Source organism: Odocoileus virginianus, chromosome 24 (assembly GCF_023699985.2).
Source record: "Odocoileus virginianus isolate 20LAN1187 ecotype Illinois chromosome 24, Ovbor_1.2, whole genome shotgun sequence".
NCBI classification, from domain to species: domain Eukaryota; kingdom Metazoa; phylum Chordata; class Mammalia; order Artiodactyla; family Cervidae; genus Odocoileus; species Odocoileus virginianus.
In genome coordinates, this window is record NC_069697.1 from 26,080,181 (window position 1) to 26,098,817 (window position 18,637).

The following is an 18,637-nucleotide window of genomic DNA, read 5'->3' on the forward strand; positions in this document are numbered from 1 at the left end:
AGACATCTCAATTTGGTGCTAACCTCGTTAGAAGAACTACTGAATGATTTCCCAAAAGAATCCTCCTGAGACTGTACTAGGAAGGCCAGACAATGCCCACCACCATGACTTCATGGTTATGTTCCCAAAGGAGCAGACACCTTTGGGCTCCTCCAGATGGCACCCAGATCAGAGTTGGGGGTGGAGGTAGGCCAGGGGCAGAGAGTAGAATGGGAAGGGGCATGATGAGAGGTGGCAAGATTAAGTGGAAGGTAAGGGGGCAGGAGGAGGGTTCAGAATCCTGTCCCACCTCTGCCAGTTTGCACCCTTAAACAGCATCTGCATTGTAGGCCGAAGTGGTTGACAAGTCACTAAAAAGGTGGGAGGAGGCAAGGGAGATAAGTAAGTGCTCCACAATGGCTGGGGCTTGAACTTTCTTTTTTATCCTGTTTTTCCCACAGGCAGGCCTTTCAGCCACAAAAATTTTTTTTCCTCATGTTCAAGGTAGCTTCCATCTTTCCAAAAATCCTCTTTTCACCCCATGTCTCATATCAGCCACTGCCCATTTTGCTGTTCTATTTTAATAGAAAAAACTTTATAGAGTTGTCTGCCCACACTCTCTTTACTTTCTCACCACCTATATACTCTTCCGATCCCATCACTCAGCTTCTACAGTATTGTTCCAATGAATCTGCTCTTGGCAAGTCTTATGAGGCCTCCATGTTGCCAAACCCAATGATCTTGGTTTGGTCTTCATTTTTCCAGACAATTTCCAACCAGTCATTCCCCTCGCTTGAACTCCCCGACATCATACACTTGTGATTCTCCCCCTCCCCCTCTGGCAGCTCCTCTGAGTCTCTGTTGCTGTCTCCTCCTCTATTGACTTTCTAAACATCAGGCCTCTGTGGACTCTGCTCTTCTCTCCACTCCTCCTCTTTTATAGCTACCCTTCCCCCTGAGTGAGCTCATCTATGCCCCTGGCTTTCACTACCACTGATGTGCTGCTGACTCCCACATTTATATTTTTAGTCTAGTAACCTCCCCTAGCCTCTTCACTCAGATGCCTACCAGACATCTCACTCAAATCTGATCACAGCCCACCCCTTACAAAATCACTTCCTCCTTCATACAGTCTTTTCCACTTTAAATGCCATCACTCTCCACCCAGACGGTCAAGCCAAAAACTTAGCAGTCATTTTGATTTTTCCATTTTCCCATTCCATATTCAGTCAACCAGCGAGACCTGATCTCCTCCAAGATATACAGAAGACATGCCTTTTATGCATTCCTTACTACCAACTTCCCTATCCAACCGCCATCCTCTCTCACCTGTAACAGACTCACCAGTCTCTCTACCTCTACTTTTCCTCAACCTTAAATACTTATTCTCTAGATATGAGCCAGAGAGACCTTTTAAAAAAATACTAAATGGATAATGTCCCTCTACTGTTAAAGCCCTTTGAAGGTTACCTTTACCAGTGTCAACAAGCCCTACATGATCTGTCCTTGCCCTCTTCAGTCTCATCTCGCGTGCTTTTGCCTTAACATCCCTGAGCCACGCGGCCCTGGCAGCTCCTAGAACATGTATCATTATTTCTCACCTCAGGACTTGTCTAGACTGCTTTTCTGCCTTCCCCCCATGTCCTCTCCCACCACGCATGGCAGGGCTGGCTCCATCTCATCTTAAACACCACTTCCTTAGAGAGGCCTTCTCTGACCACACTAACAAAACACATCCCTTTAATTCTCTATAGAACCATACAACACTGTATATTTCTTTTGATCACATATTACATTCTGTAATTACCCTGTTTATTTTCTTAACTAACTTCCTTAACTACATCTTGTCTGTCATCCTCCACTTAGAATAAACTCCTCAGGGCAGGTGTTTGTATGTGTACCTATTTGTCATACCACTGCATTGCCAGCACAAATCAGGCACTTAATATCTACCTAATGAACGAATGAATAGTTTTACCTTTAATATAGTTGTCATGAAGACTGAGCAGCCCATCAACACAAAGATCATAAGGCCTGTCACTCTCTGTTCTCGGATGCCCAAGAACTTGGGCTGTTCTCCTGGGGCAGAGCACTCAGATTCCAGCTTGAGGCTATTCACGTGCGTGATGGATAGGACAGTTGCAGCCACAAACCAGGGCAGGCCCATGATGGAGCAGACACCCAGCATGATGGCCACCATCAGCAGGTCCAGGTGGTAGCCACATCCTTTCTGTGGGGAAACAGAGTCTCCATCACCATCAGTGGGCTGGCTGTAGTGGGACATAGGACAGTGAGCTAAGAGTCTCAGGCCCAAAGCAGGAAGGATAAGGAAGGGGTCCAGGGATTCCAGAAGAGTCTTTCAGCCCCTCCTGGTTTGGAGGGAACAGAGAAGAAAGAGAAACCTTAGCGTGTCCTACACATGCCAATATCTAATTTTTATCCAAGTGTCCCCAGATCTCACCCTGAGTATCACATATTCAAAGATCCATCCTTTCTCGGTAGAGTAGCCAGAGACACATCTTGACCATTCTAGAGGATCGACCCTACAGGAGTTGGCGATAGATAGGTTCCTATAAACACTCCCCATTCCTTGCCAAATATGGATGTTGCCTACTCTAGGTAATGAAGGAATAGAGACAAGTCATGAAGCCTCTCACCAATAAATGTATTGGCACCAACCCTACCTCCTAGGATTCTTGGGCTCAAGGTTCAGTCTGGAAACCTCAGTAATGGACACCAATGGGAGAACAGTTGTCTCCAGGAAACTGTGGTCCAAGCCCTAACCTGAACCTCAGGAAGACAATCCTGGACCAGAGCATGTGACCATATAGGGACAACCAAGAATTCTGCCCACCAACCTCCCCCATAGGTCTGAGAGGAGAGTAATGGATTCCAAGCTTCCTTCACATTGTACAATCATGCTCTACTCTAGTTTCATCTCCAAACCAATCTCTATCATTAATGAAGGAGTCAGAAACCCCTGGAAACTCTGTATGAGCTCCTTCCATGACTGCTTTTACCCAGGTTCTACAGTTCCTGGTCTAAATGGGCTTTTCCTAAAATTTTTTAAAGATGTAATAGGTTGCCATTATTATTATGCCATTATTCTAGGTCAGAAATTTTTCTTACCTTGAGTTTGTGTTCCTTCCTGTTAATGATGACGGCTGTGATCTGCTGGTCCATGAATATTAAAATAGTGCAGAGCAGTGCTGGAATAACAGCAGCAATCACAGTCCACCAGGGATTGGGGCCAATGGGACTAATAATCCACCCTCGGTCATCCCGTGTTGGCTAAAGGGAAAAAGCAAGGTTTTAATTTTGTATTTTAAGTTAACTGTAGTCATTAGAGCAAAACAGATCAAACTGAATCACAATAACCACATTTCTTTTTATTCTTGAATGAAAATTCTCAAAAAAAAAAAAAAAAGGGGGCGTGAAATACAGCAACTCCTTAGAAAATCTATGACTTTGTTCCAAATCTCCTTTGAAAGAGTCAGTCCTCAATTGTCAATTTCTTATGGAATATTCACCAATCCTTCACTTCCTTCCCTGGCTCTCCAAACTCCTGTGTACAGAAAAAGTGACTTTATCTCTGCATTGACCCAGATAAAATATATTAACTAATAACAAAATCTGTTGTTTAAAGAAGAATTGATAACTTCCAAAGACAATATATATAACTTTGATTATCCTCCTCACTACTCTCCCCACAAGAAGCCATATCATATATGTTTACAGCACAAATAAAGGCAATATAGAGCCAGTTACATGGAAACTCAGGGGCCTGGTCCAAGACCCACCTCCCATCAGCAATGAAACAAGGTCCAGGCCCTAGAGACCTGAGAGAGGAGACCAAAACACTGAATCTGGGGACTCGCATGATCTGGGACCCTGTAAGACCACTGTTCATAAATCTTATAAACTAATTAAACTCTCCTAGATCTCAAAAAAAAATGCCAGGGTACTCTGGGGAAGAAAAGTTCACTTTGATTGGCAAGTAGGGATGGAAGATAAAAGGCTGGGGATACAAACTGGCCCCAAACTCATGAACAAAGCAAAGATTTTAATCCAAAGTATTTGGTTCCACGTTGGTTATCATTCTAGGATTCAAAGACTCTTCAATAATGTCACCAAGTCCCAAATTATGAATAGGTTAGGTTCTGAAAGTTTATAGAATCTGTGTTTCCTTAGTAATAATGTTCGAAATGGTAGTTAAATTGTTAGGTCAACACAAAAACTTATTAATCCCTGACCAACATTCAGTTCAGTTCAGTCGTGTCCAACTCTTTGTGACCCCATGAATTGCAGCATGCCAGGCCTCCCTGTCCATCACCAACTCCCGGAGTTTACCCAAACTCATGTCCATCGAGTCAGTGATGCCATCCAGCCATCTCATCCTCTGTCATCCCCTTCTCCTCCCGACCCCAATCCCTCCCAGCATCAGGGTCTTTTCCAATGAGTCAGTTCTTCGCATGAGGTGGCCAAAGTATTGGAGTTTCAGCTTCAGCATCAGTCTTTCCAATGAACACCCAGGATTGATCTCCTTTAGGATGGACTGGTTGTATCTCCATGCAGTCCAAGGGACTCTCAAGAGTCTTCTCCAACACCACAGTTCAAGAGCATCAATTCTTCGGTGCTCAGCTTTCTTCACAGTCCAACTCTCACATCCATACATGACCATAGCCTTGACTAGACGGACCTTTGTTGGCAAAGTAATGTCTCTGCTTTTTAATATGCTATCTAGGTTTGTCATAACTTTCCTTCCAAGGAGTAAGCATCTTTTAATTTCATGGCTGCAATCACCATCCGCAGTGATTTTGGAGCCCCCCAAAATAAAGGCTGACGCTGTTTCCACTGTTTCCCCATCTATTTTCCATGAAGTGATGGGACCAGATGCCATGATCTTAGTTTTCTGAATGTTGAGCTTTAAGCCAACTTTTTCACTCTCCTCTTTCACTTTCATCAAGAGACTCTTTAGTTCTTCTTCCCTTTCTGCCATAAGGTGGTGTCATCTGCATATCTGAGGTTATTGATATTTCTCCCAGCAATCTTGATTCCAGCTTGTGCTTCTTCCAGCCCAGTGTTTCTCATGATGTACTCTGCATTAACCCATCAATAATAGTATGAGTCTTCAGACTGGGTCTTGGTCACTGGGGGTCATGTGGTGTAATAGTGAAAAGAAGAAAGAAGAAAATATATTCTCTGCTTCCTGAAAGGGAGGCCTGCCAATGAGCCACACTGCCTTTGACATTCTCCCATTTTCTCTGACGTCTCTCCCATCTTCAAGAGAGAGGCCTTCTTCCCAGATGTCCCAGAAATTCAGTGCCTTCTGACTATCTTAAGCCTACCCATCAGGGAACCCTTCCAAGAACTGCTTAATGCTCCGAGATTACTTATTTTTACACAAAATCCATTCCTCCTGCAGTGTTGACCTCAGTCACCTATTAGAGAAAAAGCTGATCGCACTCATTTACACAGGGTGAGAATGATATATATTCTAGGAGGTATGTACTTTTAAAGAGGATGTTTTTTAATCCATCAATTTCTAACTGGGTGGCATTTCAACTGAATTTAACAAAACGAAATAAAATTTTTTCAAGCAATACAGAAAAAGATATTTTTAACCAGGCCTGCTTCAGGGAGAGAGAAAGGGAAGACGAAGGCCGACTGTGCTGGGTGTTTACAAGTTACCACGGGCCTGCGTTCCCGGCCTCCTCCTCCTGCCCGGCCTCCCCCGTTCCCTCCTCTCCTGGCCCCTCTCCAGTCCCCAAGGACACCCAGGTTTCCTCTCCTCTCCACCCTGTGGGGATCTGTGGAACTGAGCTCAGCTGTTCTATTTCCTCAGTTTCCCCAGTAGTTGCCCCTAAACTGAAACAGATTTGGAATCCCCATGTTTATATCATCTGTTTTACTTTTTGTATAGGTTTTTGGATAAACAACAGTATTGATTATAGAGAGATATATATACAAACAATGAATTAGGGCTGAAGAGAGGTCACGATTACTCTGGGTGGGGGGGGCCCTAGACTGAGGGTGAAGCTCCTCCACCGCCTCACTTCCTCATGGGACAAGGTACTTGAGGAGCAGGACTGAGGCTTACAAAGAGCCTTTTCACCCTTTCTGATTTCCTAAGACAGCTGATATTCAGTGAAGTACTGTGAACCAGAACTTGTTCCAGAGACCCATATTCCCACAGTCTTTGGTATATGTTTATGTAGATATGAATATTCCATTGTTTTATTTTTTAATTATTTATTTGGCTGCACTGGATCTTATTAACAGCTGTGGCATGGAAACTCTTGGTTGAGCCATGTGGGATCTAGTTCCCTGACCGGGGATCGAACCCGGCTCCCTGCCTGGGAGTATGGAGTCCTAGCCACTGGGCCACCAGGCAAGTTCCCACATTTCATTGTCATAAATCTTCACATATTAAAAACAGTAAATGGCATTAAGAAAATAAATAACGTTTTTCATTCATTAAACAACATTAGGTTTTCTGACTTCTCTGATTTGAACTCGGTCAAGCCTGAAGAGTTTGCTTTTCTGAATGGTATGTCATGAGCAGCACAACTCAGATTTAGAGGACTGCAAAATATGTGATTAGTATAAGGAGAGGCCCCTGAAATAACTCAGGATCAGATTCTATGAGCTACATAAGGGCACCAAGTACCCTAACATCTGTTTACCTTGAACACACTGGGAACCTGAAGCTTGGGTGATGGTACTCCAATCAAAAAATCAATAATCACCATTGTGAAGATAGTGAGGAAAACAGCAAAGTCACTCACCATGGAGCGGACCTGGCATGAAAAAGGATTGCAGATGTGTTACAGTAGATTAAACACAATAGAAAAGACTCAGGTATGGTAAAATGCTTAAACATGCTCAGAAGAATGCTTTAATTTTATCGGTCAATTAATACAAGCATATTTAAACAACAGGACTATGTTAACATGCCCAAATTAATACCACCAAAGTGTGGGAATCATAACGAAGAATGAATCCTCTAACAAACTCTACTGGGACGCACTCCAAAGTCTGAGGAGTTCTGTTTAGAGAATCTGGGCCCAGCATTTAGGGAATAGCTCTGAGAACTCAGGATAAGATTTCCTGGGACCAACAAGATCCAGCTGCACCAAGACTTTCGCAGCAGCACCAGCTCGTCTTTGCTCTCAGCCCCAACATCGAATCCATCTGCAAGTCCTATTGGCTCTGCTTTCAGCTCACGCCCACAATCTAACCCATTCTCATTACCCCGTAGCTCCCAACCAGATCAGGGGCACCGGCAGCTCTTGTCTCTGTAGCAGCAGCAGACTCCTAACCCTGCCTCTGTCCTTATGTAAAGCTGCTGGAATAAGCATTCAAAACACAAGTCAGATCATGTCACTCTTCTACCAAAACCCTGAAATGGCTCTTCACTTCAATGGAGCTAAAAAGCCCAGAGACCTCCTTGGCCAGTGAGGCCCACACACATCTGATATCATTACTGCTCTGATCCAGGTCCTAATGCTCCCCAACTCACTCTGCCTGTCCCAGCCACACAGCCCTCCTTGCTGTTTCTTACTCACACCAGACTCTCTCCCACCTCAGGGCCTTTGCACTTGCTCATCCCTCTGCCTCAGCGGCTATTCCTCCAGGTGACCCCATGGGCAGCTCCCTGCTTTACATCCACTCAAGTATCACGACTTCCACTCAATCGTCTCTGATGGTCACCACCCTCCACCCTGGTACTTCCTATACGCCTTTCCTACACCTTTTTTTTTCTCCAAAGCCCCTCACCAACATTTTGCCCCTAAGAGGACTGACTAACCAACTTTATAGTTTTGTATTTTTAATAAAACACAGTCCCCCTCAGTGTCTAGTGCCCACTGTATGCCCACCTTAATCTGAGCTTCCTTGTTGGAAGAGCCAGATATATCTTGGCCACATGTAACATCGCTGACACCTTAAGCTGACTTTGCTTTCATTTGAAACCTGAGGTTTCCAGCTCCCCTTCCCTGTTTTTTTTTAGTTCTCCTCTGAATGCTACATAAATTCTCTGAACATGTAGCTGCCCTACAAGAAGCCCATCCTGGGGCCCAGGGTCCTTCTCTCCTCTGAACTCCCATGGCACTTATATCCCAGGATGGCATCCATCTAATGACTGCTGTCTCCTATGGGCCTGGTTGTTTCATGGGTTTTCCCTTCCTGTTGATGGCAGGGACTCTCTCTCTCTCAATCGTCTCTAATGGTCACCACCCTCCATCCTGATACATCCTGTGTATATATATACACATACACACACAGACACATAAATTAGAGGATAACTACAATATTGGAAGGTTTCTGCCATACTTCAACACAAATCAGCCATAAGTACACATATGTCCCCTCCCTCTCAAACCCCGATCCCAGCTCCCTCCCATCCCAATCCTTTAGCTTGTCACAGAGTACGGACTTTGGGTTCCCTGCATCATACAGCAAACTTCCACTGACTATTTTACATGTGGCAATGTATATGTTTCAAGGATGTTCTCTCACATCATCCCACCCTCTCCTTCACCACTATGTTCAAAAGTCTGTTCTTCATGTCTGTGTTGCCTTTGCTGCCCTGCAAGTAGGAATAAAACTACCATATGAGAAGCTAAAGGCAAAGGAGAAAAGGAAAGATATGCCCATTTGAATGCAGAGTTCCAAAGAATAGCAAGGAGAGATAAGAAAGCCTCCCTAAGTGAACAATGCAAAAAAAAGAGGAAAACAATAGAATGGGAAAGACTAGAGATCTCTTCAAGAAAATTAGAGATACCAAGGGAATATTTCATGCAAAGATGGGCAAAATAAAGGACAGAAATGGTATAGACATAACAGAAGCAGACAATATTAAGAAGAGGTGGCAAAAACACACAGAACTATACAAAAAAGATCTTAATGACCCAGATAACCACAATGGTGTGATCACTCACCTAGAGCCAGACATCCTGGAATGTGAAGTCAAGTGGGCCTTAGGAAGCATCACTAGGAACAAAGCTAGTGGAGGTGATGAATTCCAGCTGAACTATTTCAAATCCTAAAAGATGATGCTATTAAAGTGTTGCACTTAATATGCCAGCAAATTTGGAAAACTCAGCAGCGGCCACAGGACTGAAAAAGGTCAGTTTTCATTCTAATGTCAAAGACTGTTCAAACTACTGCACAATTGCACTCATCTCACACACTAGCAATGTAATGCTCAAAATTCTCCAAGCCAGGCTTCAACAGCACATGAACCATGAACTTCCAGATGTTCAAGCTGGATTTAGAAAAGGCAGAGGAACCAGAGATCAAATTGCCAACATCCGTTGGATCATTGAAAATGAAAGAGTTCCAGAAAAATATCTACTTCTGCTTTATTGATTATGCCAAAGCTTTTGACTGTGTAGCTCACAACAAACTGCAGAAAATTCTTCAAGAGATGGGAATACCAGACCACCTTAGCTGCCTCCTGAGAAACCTGTATGCAGGCCAAACAACAACAGTTAAGACTGGACATGGAACAACAAACTGGTTCCAAATTGGGAAAGGAGTACATTAAGGCTGTATATTGTCACCCTGTTTATTTAACTTCCATGCAGAGTACATCATGCGAAATGCCAGGCTTAATGAAGCATAAGCTGGAATCAAGACTGCCAGGAGAAGTATCAGTAACCTCAGATATACAGATGACACCATCCTTAAGGCAGAAAGTGAAGTACTAAGAGCCTGATGAAAGTGAAAGAGGAAAGTGAAAAAGCTGGCTTAAAATTCCAACATTCAAAAAATGAAGATCATGGCGTCTGGTTGCAAATATATGGGGCAACAATGGAAACAGTGAGAAAATTTATTTTGGGGGGCTCCAAAATCAGTGTAGATGGTGACTGCAGCTATGAAATTAAAAGACGCTTGTTCCATGGCAGAAAAAGCTATGACCAACCTAGACAACATATTAAAAAGCAGAGAAATTACTTTGCCAACAAAGGTCCATCTAGTCAAAGATATGGTTTTTCCAGTAGTCATGTATGTATGTGAGAGTTGGACTATAAAGAAAGTTGAGCACCGAAGAATTGATGCTTTTGAACTGTGGTGTTGGAGAAGACTCTTGAAAGTCCCTTGGACTGCAAGGAGATCCAACCAGTCCATCCTAAAGGAAATAAGTCCTGAATATTCACTGGAAGGACTGATGCTGAAGCTGAAACTCCAATACTTTGGCCACCTGATGTGAAGAACTGATTCAATGGAAAAGACTCTGATACTGGGAAAGATTGAACGCAGGAGGAGAAGGGAATGACAAGAGGATGAGATGGTTGGACGGCATCACCAACTTGATGGATATGAGTTTGTGTCCTTCGGGAGTTGGTGATGAACAGGGAAGCCTGTGATGCTGCAGTCCATGGGGTCGCGAGGAGTCAGACACAACTAAGCGACAGAGCTGAGCTGATAACCCAGCAATCCTAGGCATATACCCTGAGGAAACAATAATTGAAAAAGACACATGTACCCCAGTGTTCATTGCAGCACTGTTTACAATAGCTAGGACATGGAAGCAACCTAGATGTCCATCGACAGATGAGTATATAAGGAAGTTGTGGTACATACACATAATGTAATATTAGCCAGCTATAAAAAGGAACACATTTGAGTCAGTTCTAAAAAGGTGGATGAACCTAGAGCTTATTACAGAGTGAAGTCAGAAGAGAAAGATAAATATCATATATTCATGCATACACATGGACCCTAGAAAGATGGTACTGATGATCCTACTTGCAGAGCAGCAAAGAGACACAGACACACATTTTACATCATATGGTGACTTTACTGAGATATAATCCACATGTTTTACAGTTTATTATGTTTTAATTGAAGTATAGGTGATTTACAGTGTTTCAGGCGTACAACAAAGTGATTCAATTTCATATATATATTATTCTTCAGGTTCTTTTCCATTATATGTTAATTACAAGATACTGAGTAGAGTTCCCTGTGCTAATCAGCAGGTCCTTGTTTACCTATTTAATATATAGCAGTGTGTGTATCTGTTACAGAGACCACATTTTAAGCTTCTTTTGCATCCCCTATTTCACTTAAGCCAGGCTTGAGCAAGTAGCAAGTAGTCAGTATACAACTGCCACCTGTTCATTATTTGTCCAAACTGGAAACAACAACTTATTTAGAAATTATTTAGACAACTTATTTAGAACTGCGGCCTCCACCTGCCCTCCGTGCAGCTTCCCTTAACTACTGTGTGGACTGACTGACATCTGAAAATGTGTTGTTGTCCTGAATGTATACGCAGAAAATGTCTCATCAACTGAGACCCCCACCCACTCACACATCCTGCTTTGCATATCTGATAAAAGCCTCACACACAGAAAAACCACCATTTCCTCCTGACCCTAGCTCCTCCTCAAAGCAAAGATACCTTTAGTCCCTCTATTCTTGGCCTCTAATTCCACCCCGCCCAAACCAGTCATTATACAAACAATGCCATCTGTGTCAGGGAGAGGCAGTTGAGGCTTCAAACCATCATGCAAACCAAGTCAGGAGCGTTTTGGCTGCTGTGGTCAATGTGCCCAGTGATTTCACAAGCTATTACCAGTCATCCCCAAGAGGAGACTCTGGGGTACCCTACACATCCCAGGCAATCATCCCCATGTACTGTCTTCGGGTGCCAGTTCCAGCTACTACTGACAACATACCCCAGCATTCTGGAAATGAGATGCAATTGAACACGACGACCACCTTAAACTCACATGACACTTTTCAATAAAAAATTCTCAGGTATTAACCCCTCATCCTACACCACACATCTATGAAAGAGGCTGCTGGACACAGGAAGAAGAGAAGGCCATGGCCTCCAGAATCAGGTCTTTTGGAGCTCTGCACCTGTCAATGTACTCACAAGCAGCATGGAGGCTGAGAATGGGTTTTGTGATATTATAAGTCTAACACAAAAGAAATTCAAGAGTGTGCTACCTACTCTGGTTGGGAAATAGCGACTCGTCTTGAAAGTCTTCAAGGTGCTGGAAAGGATGAAGGTAGTGAAGAAGAGAATGCAGGACCAAAAGAGCACATCAGGAGTATAGGGTCCGTGGTGGCCGCACGCAGAGCCTGTAAACTCTCCATGCATCTCCTGGCACTCCTGGAGGAATAGACATTCTGGGTGATGAAAGGCAGGCACGAGGGAGGAAACAGCTGCTGTCTCCTGTCACTGTCATCCCAGGGACATCCTGGCTGGACATGCAGGCTGCCTGTGGCTTCCACCTGCCCTCTGTGCAGCTGTGGGCTCTTGTTTGCATTTTGGGTGACTGCTTATGGTCCTAGCTAAGACACTTCTGTAAATGAAATCAGAACTATCCTGAGCAAACATGAGGTTCTGGGATGGCCCCAGCTATTGCACTGTTGTTATTACAGAGGAATTCCAAACTTGAATGTTCTTCAAGCCCCCCACAAACCTGGATCTGCCCCCTGATCCTCCCTGATTTCATTCCCACACAACCTCAGTGTAGGGTCACTGGGCAGGACATGTGTGGGAAAGAGGGGCGAGGTCATTTTCCTTTCCTTTTGTGTACAAGAGAATTTTGAAGGGAAAGGAAAGTCAGTTAAGAATTGTGTTCTAAAAAAACCCAAAAGCTTTATTTCTATCAACACCAGAGTTTACTGAAGGGCTCCCCACTTCTACCTAGAAGGCCCCCTTAAGTCCAGGGGTCACCAGGCTGAGCTGCCTGGCAGCGCTCAGACTTACACTGACAGTCAGGTTGGCCCAGTGGACTTCTGTAGTCACGATGTTGTGGTCCTTCCAGTACTGTAAAGTGTGATTGTTTGGATTCTCTGGGAGGCTACACCTACAGCTGAGGGGGAAAGAAAAAACAGTCCTAAGAGAAGTAGCCAAGTATTCAAGTAAATATTTTGAGCCATGATAGGGCGAAAGGCATTGCCAAAGCCCATGCTATTTCTCCTTTTCCCACTTCAGATCCTTGAGGTTGGTCCTCTTCATTGAGACCCAACTATACCCTGATTTTTCAGTCAGTCATTACTAAAACTGGGCTCAGATCAGCATGCGAGTCTTCAGATATTGTGCTGACGAGTTAGGCATCTGACGTGGTAGGTCCCTTGCTTAGTTTCTATCTCTTGGGTGATTCCTACAAAATCCATCCTACATAGCAAGGTGGACCAGATACCCCATTCAGCTCTCAATAGCCTCCCCAAGCCTAAATATTTTGTACCTTAAACCCCTATCACATTTTTGCTCTAAAATCAGAGCCTCCTGGAATCATGATGGAAACTACACCATTCTCCCTGGTAATATCCACTCTTCTGGTCATTCCCTGGCTTGCCCAAGCCTCATCTTGCATCCAAACCAGAGCAGATCAGACCTGTCCCACTGGCCACCATGTTGCTTCCCAATCCCGGCATACTTCACGCCTGTACTGGCTTCTAGTATACTCAATTGACGTGGCCATTCCCAGCAACTTGGTTTCACCTCTGATTCTGCCAAGCATGCCTTCTAAAGATGTAGCATGACAGGATTAAAATTCAAAAAGATCTCAATAGGTAATAACAATAGAAGAAAATCAACAAAACAAAAACAGAGAAAGCCAAAAAGTGTTATATTTATGTATTAAAAAAATCAGTTCCAAATCTGGAAACAAAAAAATGTCCTTCAGTAGGTGAATGTATGTATGGTCGTACATCTAGACAATGAACTATTCAGTGCTAAAATGAAATGAGGTACCAAGCCATGAGAAGACAAAGAAGACATTTAAGCGCATATTACGAAGTGAATGAAGCCAATCTGAAAAGCCTATGTACTGTATGATTACAACTATATGACACAGTAGGAAAGGCAAAACTATGGAATAAGAAGATCAGTGGTTGCCAGAGGTTGGGGTGAGGGGGAGGGATGAACAGGCAGAGCACAGAGGATTTTTAGGGCAGAGAAACTATTCAGTAGGATGCTATAATGGCAGACATGTCACTATATGTATGTCAAAACCCACAGAATATACAATTCCAAGAGTGAATCCTAATGTAAACTCTGGATTATGGGTAATCATGATGTGTCATTGACTGCAACAAACATGTCACTCTGGTGATGGATGTTGATAGTGGGGGAGACTGCATGGTGGGGGCCAGGAGGTATATGAGAACTGTCTGTACTTTGTGCTCAATTCTGCTGTTATCCTAAAATTTGCTCTCAAAAAATTAACTCTATCTAAAAAATCAGTTACACACCTATTACCATAAAATCACTTAAAGAATTGGGGAGTTCTAGCTTTATAATGGGCTTCCCTGGTGGTTCAGATGTAAAGAATCTGCCTGCAATAGGAATCAACAGTGGAATGCAACTGAAATGCTTAAAAAAAAAAAAAAATACCATCTTGGCACTTCCCTGGTGACTCAGTGGTAAAGAACTGCCTGCCAAGACAGGAGACACCTGGTTCAGTCCCTCACCCGGGAAGATCCCACATGCCGTAGAGCGACTAAGCCTCTGCACCACAATTATTGAGCCTGTGCTCTAGAGCCCAGGAACCACAACTGCTGAGCCTGTGTGCCGCAACTACTGAAGCCCACTCAGAATGGAGCCTGTGCTCCACGACAAAAGAAGTCACCACAATGAGAAGCCTGTACACCACATCTAGAGAGTAACCCCAGGCCTCCGCAACTAGAGAAAGCCTGAGCAGCAATGAAGACCCAGAACAGCCAAAAATAAATAAAATTACTCTTTAAAGAAAATACTGTCTTGAGCTTTATTAACAAAGAATTTCAGTATCTAAATCCAAAGTTTACACAATCCAGAGCTGGTCACTTTGTCTGTCTTCTCCCACTTGGACATAAACCTCATGAGGGTAGAACTTTTGTCTGTCGTGTTCACTGCTATGTTTCCAGGGTCTAAACAGTGCTGGGCACATAGTAGGTGCTCAACGAATTTTTGTTAAATGAATAAATGACTGATTAAAAAAGGTCAAAGAATGAACCTTCCTCCAATGCCAATCAGAAATCCACTAGGTTTCAAAGATTATATTCCGTGATGGTGATTATTTTGTAATAAAATAATTTTTCAATTCTAATACATGTTTAAGGAGTTATTTTTAAAGTGTGAATAATACACACCAAGGAAACCAGATATGAAAGAGACACATGCACCCCAATGTTCATCGCAGCACTGTTTATAATAGCCAGGACATGGAAGCAACCCAGATGCCCATCAGCAGACGAATGGATGAGGAAGCTGTGGTACATATACACCATGGAATATTACTCAGCCATTAAAAAGAATTCATTTGAATCAGTTCTAATGAGATGGATGAAACTGGAGCCCATTATACAGAGCGAAGTAAGCCAGAAAGATAAAGACCATTACAGTATACTAACACATATATATGGACTTTAGAAAGATGGTAATGATAACCCTATATGCAAAACAGAAAAAGAGACTCAGATGTATAGAACAGACTTGTGGACTCTGGGAGAAGGCGAGGGTGGGATGTTTCAAGAGAACAGCATTGAAACATGTATATTATCTAGGGTGAAACAGATCACCAGCCCAGGTTGGGTGCATGAGACAAGTGCTCGGGCCTGGTGCACTGGGAAGACCCAGAGGGATCGGGTGGAGAGGGAGGTGGGAGGGGGGACTGGGATGGGGAATACATGTAAATCCATGGCTAATTCATTTCAATGTATAACAAAAACTACTGTAATGATGTAAAGTAATTAGCCTCCAACTAATAAAAATAAATGGAAAAAAAAAAAGAAAAAAAAAAGATTCGATAACAAAAAAAAATAAAGTGTGAATAAAGGGATAACTAGAATCTAGAAAAGTGTATTGAGGCTGGTTGGCAGGCATCTCCACACTGTGTGCCTTCTGCTTAGGCAGTTTCAGATTGATATTGTTCACTTCACAACCAGATCTTCCACATCAGAACGGTACAACCAGAACGGAGGGAACTTGATGTACAAAGCAAAAGGATAGGGAGAATTCTCTTTAGTCATAATTCAGAGAACACCATCCCTGAGAAGAAAGGTTTACAATACCAGACCTTCTAAAAGGATGAAGACACAGTAAAACTGTCGCTTTTTCAACTTAGCCAAGCTATAATGAATAAGTGGGGAAAAAAAAAAGTTGAAATCTAGGTAAGTAAGTAGTGTTTTTTTTTTTTTTGATGTTAGTTCTAGAAAGTCATGTAGGTCTTCAGAGAACCACTCAACTTCAGCTCTTCAGCATTATTGTTTGGGGCATAGATTTGGATCACTATGATGCTGAATGGCCTGCCCTGGAAATGAACCAAGACCATTCTGTCATTTTTGAGTTTGCACCCAAGTACTGCATTTCAGACTCTTTCACTGACTATGAGGGCTACTCCATTTCTTCTAAGGGATTCTTGCCCACAGTAGTATATATAATGGTCATCTGAATTAATTCACTCATTCCTGTCCATTTTAGCTCACTGATTCTAAGATAGCAATGTTCACTCTTGCCATCTCCTGCTTAACCACACATCCAATTTGCCTTGATTCATGAACTTAATATTCCAGGTCCCTATGCAATATTGTTCTTAACAGCATCAGACTTTACTTTCACCATCAGACATATCCACAACTGAGTGTTGTTTTTGCTTTAGCCCAGCTGCATCATTCTGTCTGGAGTTATTAGTAAATGCCATTCACTCTTCCCCAGTAGTATATTGGACACCTTCTGACCTGGGGGGGCTCATTTTCCAGTGTCATATCTTTTTGCCTTTTCATACTGCTCATGGGGTTCTCGTGGCAAGAATACTGGAGTGTCCTCTTCATCATAGGGGATTGTAATACAAAAGGAGAAAGTCAAGAGATACCTGGAGTTACAGGCAAATTTGGCCTTGGAGTACAAAATGAAACAGGGAGAAGGCTAACAGAGTTATGTCAAGAAAACACACTGGACATAGCAAACACCCTCTTTCCAACAACACAAGAGATGGCTCAACACATGGACATCACCAGATGGTCAATATTGAAATCAGAATAATTATATTCTTTGCAGCGAAAGATGGAGAAGCTCTATACAGTCAGTAAAAACAAGACCTGGAGCTGAATGTGGCTCAGATCATTAACTTCTTATTGTAAAATTCAGTCTTATATTGAATAAAGTAGGGAAAAATGCTAGGCCATTCAGGTATGATCTGAATCAAATCCCTTATGATTATACAGTGGAGGTGATAAACAGATTCAAGGGATTAGATCCAGTAGAGTGCCTGAAGAACTATGGACAGAGGTTTGTAACACTGTACAGGAGGCAGTGACCAAAACCATCCCAAAGAGGAATGCAAGAAGGCAAAGTGGTTGTATGAGGAGGCTTTACAAATAGCTGAGGAAAGAAGAGAAGGAAAAAGCAAGGGAGAAAGGGAAAGATATATCCAACTGAATGCAGAGTTCCAAAGAATAGCAAGGAGAGATAAGAAACCTTCTTAAATGAACAGTGCAAAAAAAGAGAGGAAAATAATAGAGTGGAAAGACTAGAGATCTCCTCAATAAAATTGGAGATATCAAGGGAATATTTCATGCAAGGATGTGCATGATAATGGACAGAAAAAGTAAGGACCTAACAGAAGAAGAGATTAAGAAGAGGTGGCAAGAAAACACAGAACTATATTTAAAAAGGTCTCAATGACCAGGATAACAATGATGGTGTGGTCACTCACATAGAGCCAGATATCCTGGAGTGTGAAGTCAAGTGGGCCTTAGGAAGCATTACTACAGAGAAAGCTAGTAGAGTGATGAAACTACAGTTGAGTTATTTCAAATCCTAAAAGATGATGCTGTTAAAGTACTGCACTCAATATGTCAGGAGATTTGGAAAACGCAGCAGTGGCCACAGGACTGGAAAAGGTCAGTTTTAATCCCAGTCCCAAAGAGGGGCAGTGCCAAAGAAAGTGTCCAGTTCAAGCTACTGGACAATTGCCCTCATTTTGCATGTTAGTAAAGTTATACTCAAAATCCTTCAAGTTAAGCTTCAACAGTACATGAACTGAGAACTTTCAGATGTACAAGCTAGGTTTAGAAAAGGCAGAGGAACCAGAGATCAAACTACCAACATTTACTGAATCATGGAGAAAGCAAAGGAATTCCAGAAAAGCATCTACTTGCTTCACTGACTATGTGAAAGCCCTTGACTATGTGGATCACACAAACTGTGGAAAATTCTTAAAGAGATGGGAATAGCAGACCACCTTACCTGTCTCCTGAGTAACCTGTGAATCAAGAAGCAAGTTAGAACCTTACATGGAACAACTAACTGGTTCCCAGTTGGGAAAGGAGTACATCAAGGCTATATATTGTCACCCTGCTTATTTAACTTCTATGCAGAGTACATCATATGAAATGCTGGGCTGGATGAATCACAAGCTGGAATCAAGACTGCCAGGAGAAGTATTAACAACCTCATATACGCATATGATACCACTCTAATGGCAGAAAGTGAAGAGGAACTAAAGAGCCTCTTGATGAAAGTGAAAAAGCTGGCTTAAAACTCAACATTCAAAAATGAAGATCCAGTCCCACAATTTCATGGCAAATAGGGAAAAAGTGGAAGCAGTGACAGACTTTATTTTCTTGGGTTCCAAGATCTCTGCAGATGGTGACTGCAGCCATGAAATTAAAAGATGCTTGCTCCTTGGAAGGAAAGCTATGA

The 18,637-nt window shown here is 42.8% G+C and overlaps 1 protein-coding gene across 1 annotated transcript in view; it reads right to left on the reverse strand.

The window, feature by feature from the left end:
• SLC4A8 (solute carrier family 4 member 8) overlaps positions 1-18,637 on the reverse strand; it is an 80,324-nt gene that overhangs the window by 15,183 nt on the left and 46,504 nt on the right. Inside the window, exons 15-19 of the mRNA XM_070454398.1 lie at positions 12,716-12,821; positions 11,951-12,112; positions 6,666-6,779; positions 3,109-3,270; positions 1,958-2,209 (exon numbers count right to left, since the gene is read on the reverse strand). Of these exons, the coding sequence (XP_070310499.1) occupies positions 1,958-2,209; positions 3,109-3,270; positions 6,666-6,779; positions 11,951-12,112; positions 12,716-12,821 (796 nt within the window). The remainder of the gene's footprint in view (positions 1-1,957; positions 2,210-3,108; positions 3,271-6,665; positions 6,780-11,950; positions 12,113-12,715; positions 12,822-18,637) is intronic.